This window comes from Lycium ferocissimum, unplaced genomic scaffold (assembly GCF_029784015.1).
Source record: "Lycium ferocissimum isolate CSIRO_LF1 unplaced genomic scaffold, AGI_CSIRO_Lferr_CH_V1 ctg24858, whole genome shotgun sequence".
Lineage (NCBI taxonomy): Eukaryota > Viridiplantae > Streptophyta > Magnoliopsida > Solanales > Solanaceae > Lycium > Lycium ferocissimum.
In genome coordinates this window covers 1-5,811 of record NW_026721897.1, presented here as the reverse complement: position 1 = coordinate 5,811, position 5,811 = coordinate 1, and the positions used below count along the sequence as shown (strand labels likewise).

The window sequence follows — 5,811 nt, the reverse complement described above, 5'->3', positions numbered from 1 at the left end:
TCCCTGTCAAGTGTATAATCAGTCCGTGATAACTTATTAATTCCTTCACAAGTGTGTGTCGGTGGGGGCATAGCGAATTTTAAACTGCCTTGCGAATTTTTTTAAAATTTTACTTGTGTGTGGTTCGAACCTGGAACTATGGGTTTTAATTTCGAAGGGCAAAATTTAAAAGATTTCAAATATAAGGGCGAAAATTTAAAGCACTTTTTGAAAAGAAGAAGGGCAATTCGCAGAATTGCCCTTTCATTTTCAGCGCTAAAATTCTAAACTTTTAATTAAGAAAGAAGATATACTTATCACCCCTTACAACCTATGGTGATATATTTGGTGACCTAAATGAACAACCAAACAGTCAGGGTAGGCAAAGTGACAAGAAGTTGAACCCAAACTAGTGAAGGGTAGTTTTGTCATTTCACATCACCATGAGTAAATTACAACCCACCTCTAATTATGGTGCCATTTGGCCATAAAAATTATTATTTTTTCTGATTTTTTTTTTTCGCTTTTTTCTGGAATTAGCATAAGTAGCCGAAAATTAGAATATAAGCTTGAAGTTGTAATACCAATAACTCAAAAAAAGCTTATTTTTCAAATTTTTCACTTTTTACAACTACATTTCACCAAAAACTACACTTTGGTATAATGAAAGACATCCCAACCTAACTCCAAAAAAAAAAAAGTGAAATATTTTTTGGTATTTATGGCCAAACAGCACCTATATTTCTTAGGGCTAGCTTTGGTACCTAAAGATAAACATAAATAGTCATGGGATAAAAATTTAGCAATTCCTTATATCCCTTATTTAATTAATGAATCATAGGGATAAGTTATCACTAAAAAGTGTTGAAATAACTTATGCAAATAAGGAGGGTGGAATAAGTTATCTCGAGATAAGTTATCTAGGATAAGAAAGAAACCTTTTTTTTTAAATTATCAATGTAATATCTTTTTATTAAACATACTAAACGATCAATAAAAAATCATAAATAACTGATCTGTATAACTTATCCTAACATAATTAATTCCGGCATAACTTATTCCAAAGGTAATTTGTTTTTGAACCAAACGACCCCATAAAAACGGCCGTTGGATTCTTCATTACAAGCCTCCCATAATTATGATGTCTCCATTTCATATATCCACTGTCTTCTTCTTAATCTCTCTAATTCCAATTAATCCTGACCGTCCATTCATATAATTCACCATTGGAAGATACTAGTACTCTACACGTAAAGCCAGGTTCATCGTTCAAGATAGCTATTTTTGCCGACTTGCATTTCGGAGAAGACACGTGGACTGATTGGGGGCCACGTCAAGATGTGAACTCCACTAATGTTATGTCTACTGTACTCGATCAAGAACATCCAGGTGACTGACGATATTATCCACATTTTTATTAAATTTTAACTACTAATATTTCCTCTGTTTAATTTTACTGAATGTATTTGATTGGACACGTATGATGATGAAGCTTAAATGGAGAAATATGATCACTGAATACGTGAGTATTTATTTAGTCGACGCCACTTGTTTGAGATCGAGACATAGTTGTTGATGGCTTGATGCTATAGTTGTTGATGATGCTTTTGATTAATTGGGCACGAAGTTAAAAAAAGGAAAAAAGAAAAGAAAGAAGGTTGAAACTTGTAATGCCACTTTTTCAATTTGTTTTTCTTAATTTCTTTTTAGTCTGTTTAAAAAAGAATGTTTTTTTTTTTTTGGCTACTTCTTAATACCTTTTTTTAAATTTATTTGTTTTACATTCTTTTTCGATCAGAAAAAGAATGTCTTCCTTCTTTTTAAGAATTAAATGCCTCTTTTTTCAATTTATTTGTCTTATTTTTTTAGATCGTTTCAAAAAGTTATACGCCTTTATTTGGCAGTTTCTTAAGGCCTCTTTTTCAATTTATTTATCTTGCTTTCCTTTTTAGCCCGTTTAAAAAAGAATGTTTTTGTCTTTTTTGGCAACTTCTTAATTTTAACTTTCCGCATGACATATTTAAGACTATAAGATTAAAGGACATTTTGGTATATTCTACATAATTTTAATATAAGACCACAAGATTTAAAAATCTTTTTTACTTTATTAAACTCCGTTCAAATCAAAATCAGACAAACAAGTTGAAATGTAGGGAGTAGTATTAAATATGTTATGATAGTTTAGCCCTCAAGGGTATGACCTAGTGGTCAAAAGAGACAAAAACTGCAAAATGTTAGGTAATTTCTTCTCAGGACAGAGTTATCCGATACCTGTACTGGTGGGAGGTAGTAGGTATTAGTGGAATTAGTCGAGGCACGCGTAAGATGGCCCGGACACCACGGTCATAAAAAATATGTTATGACATTTTTGTGGCAAAGAAAATGAGGAATATAGAAAGGAATCAATTTTTAAGAGCAAATTAAAAGTAAGGAATATCATCGAGAATGGAACTAAGAGAGTATATATTTATGTTTGGAGGGGGTGGGGGGTGGGGGGTTGAGGGACTTAGGTTTTAGACTTATATTTGAAAAAATGAAATAATTAGTGTTAAGTGACATATGTATTGTATGATTACTTGGAGTAATGAAGCTTATTGAGTGTAATTTGATAAAATGTTACCCCATAAGTCTATATATATATGTATCAATTCCTTTTATTTAGTAACATGAGATACAGATTAAAAAATAACTCAGTTATTCTTCTTGTTATTTGTTTTATTTAGTTACTATATTGTGATATTAATTTCTTATATTAAGTTAGATAAATTAATGATAGTGGTGGAGTCTTACTGAGACTTCTTCAGAAAAATCTTTGATCACTTACCTCTATATCGCTTCACTTGCTTGTGAGTTACATTAGTAATGCTGTCCCTTTACTTCAAAGTGAAGTCCTTGATGTAGCTGAACATGATTATGATGGCAACTTATATGATAGCCACAAATTTGCGTATATAATTGCAATTGCAATTGAAATTCTTTTGACTAACAGATTTTCATTGTTTGTGAATAATCTTTGCAATTATGTATACTCTATTTCCACTGGTCTCATTCATCAAGACAAGTACTTTTTTAGTACTGCATGTGGAGTTAAGATGTTGAGTGAAAATTCATAGAGGTGCACCAACTTGTTTGGGACTGAGTCGTAGTTGCTGTTGAAAGTTTAGTAACGTTTACGTAGATATATATGCTGTGTCTATAGGGTCGGGTTCGCTTGAACTCTTAGCATGTTTGCTACATCCGCCTCTAGGCACATGGAAGTAAGATGTTCTTCACTAATCAGCATACTATCTGGATGCTTGTCTAATTCAAGATTTTTGTTGCAGACTTTGTAGTTTATCTAGGCGATATCGTTACAGCCAACAACATACCAATACAAAATGCAAGTTTATATTGGGATCAAGCAATCTCTCCGACCAAAAACAGGGGAATTCCATGGGCTAGCGTGTTTGGAAACCACGACGATATGCCATTTGAGTGGCCAATGGATTGGTTTTCATCGACCGGAATTCCTCCACTTCATTGTCCGGGAAATGCTTCCTGCCCCGGTGAATCTGAAGGTACGAAGATGAGCTCATGTCGCATAAACAGAGATGTAAAGTTAATACTTCATTTGTTGAGATTTCACTCGCTTTCCATTTTGTAAATAGCATGTATTTTTAAATGTTGATTTCATCCTATGTTTTCTCTGACTTGGAGAAAGTAGATTGAAAATGCCAGAAGATTAGTCGCTGTTTTTGGATTGAAATGGTATTATTGGCTTATTGCATCTCTTTACTTTGTTATGAAGTGACCTTTTTGTCACTTAAAGGGTCAGTTTACAATATTATGTTTCTATACTAGAGACGGCTTTTATACAAAGAGAACTTTTGGATGAGTGGGATTAGACTAAAAAGTAGGATACTAGTTGAGGAACTTCTGCATAAGCTTGATACTTTTTCCGAATATGTTGATAAACTTGAATAAGCATTTCACAACACTTGTGCAAGGGAACTTGAATCTTGACATGCTAATGCTTCTAGCTGGTCGGATTATTAGGAGGCGAAGGTTTGAGCTTCAAGGGCACAAAGTGATTGGAACTGATATTGATATGAATACGAGATGAACACATTTTCTTACTCAAAACGTTTTCCTAAAGATCTGTGTCCAAGTGTTTCCGACTATGTTCTTAAACCGTCGGCAAGGGATGACCTGCAATCAGTCATAAAATACATGCATTTCTTAGATTCTGCTTGTGATTCACACCGTGAGGCTATATCAAAGGCAGGTGTCACACAAACTTTTGGACAAGTGGGATCGATCCCTTGTAAAATTAGCTAATACTTGTTTGTTATGTTTACTATATCAGTCAAACTTGAATGAACAATCTTGTGGAACTTATGAAAGTGTTATAGTGCATAACGTTGAATCTTGACATGCACATTTTCTCCAAGTGGATTTGGTTGAAAGAAAGATAATTCTTTTTGCTGTTAAGATATGATTTTGAATAAAATTGCTCAATTCAGGAAAGTTTCTATTTCAGGGGGAAAAAGTTGCAGCTTCAAGGGCACAACGCGTTTGGAGCTGATGATGAATGAACTAAAGATGAATAATTTATCTTACTCGAAATCCGGTCCTAAAGATCTATGGCCAAGTGTTTCGAACTATGTTCTTAAACTTTCATCTACGAATGACCCTGAATTAGTCATAGCATATATGTATTTCTTAGATTCTGGTGGTGGTTCATATCCTGAGGTCATATCAAATGCCCAAGCGGAATGGTTAAACCACACATCTCAAGAGATCAATCCTACCTCAAGGTAATCAAATTTCGAGTTTTAATGTCTATATTTCGTGTTTGAATTTCTTTCCCCCACAAGTGTCATACACCACACACATCGTATTAGATTAGAGTTCAGGTAACAGTCCAATTCATCATATTGACGCAAAGAAATGATGCAAGTATTTTATAATTCTATTCTTTCTTGGATGTTATTGATAGAAGTGGAACAAAAAGCAGGCAGAAAGCATGTAGAGTGAGCAGCACTTTGCTCTTTTTGTTTATATACTTGTCAATGCAATGAATCAAAGTATGTCTTATATTATACTTTCTCATTTGGAGTAATATTAAATGTATAAGGACATTGAACAGGGTGCCTGAGATAATATTTTGGCATATACCAAGCCAAACATAAGACGGTTGCGCCAGGATTTTATTCACATAAGCACTGTATTGGCTCAATGTTCGTGGAGAAAGTCAACTGCTCAAGAAGCTGAATGGGGATGATGAAGCTTCTTGAACAGAAGGTCTGTGAAGGTAAAGGACTGAAGAGCTCAGTTTTTCATCTTCTACATTCTATTGATTGCCTGATTGTCTATTCTTCTTTCCCTGGGGAAAGATTTATTCATCTACATACACCTGCTAAGCATTCCTGAATAATCAAAGACGGGCTTATAAGTTGGATAAATTAGATGCATTAAGAGTTAAATTCATACGCTCTCGAGTGGTTGAATAGTGCATGGAAAAGATTCTTTACTTGGATAGGAGCTTCTTAAAAGAACAGATGAATACATTCAATTGTTAACACTACTTACTCCTGGTGAGTCATGAAAAAAGAGAGCAACAACTAAGAACTTATTTTGGTATTTTCATTATGTAAGTTGAACCAAAGCTACATATAATACTTATTTGTTGCTTCTACTTAAGATGAAAATTTCTGGGAAGACGGATGTTTATGCTGTCGTTCTGTCTGAAAAAGTTAGAAGTCTTAATGATATAGTTCTTTCGGATGGTGTCAGGCTGTGTTTGTAGGTCACGCCATGGATTGGACTGGTGTTGCCCATAAAAAATATGTG

At 34.0% G+C, this 5,811-nt stretch overlaps 1 protein-coding gene across 1 annotated transcript; it reads left to right on the top strand.

Annotated features, from left to right (window-relative positions):
• The first annotated feature begins 1,079 nt into the window (after positions 1-1,079).
• Positions 1,080-5,233, top strand: LOC132043454 (probable inactive purple acid phosphatase 16). Its single transcript, XM_059433936.1, has 4 exons — positions 1,080-1,368; positions 3,303-3,536; positions 4,499-4,775; positions 5,108-5,233. The coding sequence occupies exons 1-4, from the start codon at positions 1,338-1,340 to the stop codon at positions 5,148-5,150; spliced, it is 585 nt and encodes a 194-aa protein (XP_059289919.1). The 5' UTR covers positions 1,080-1,337; the 3' UTR covers positions 5,151-5,233.
• Positions 5,234-5,811: the final 578 nt, after the last annotated feature.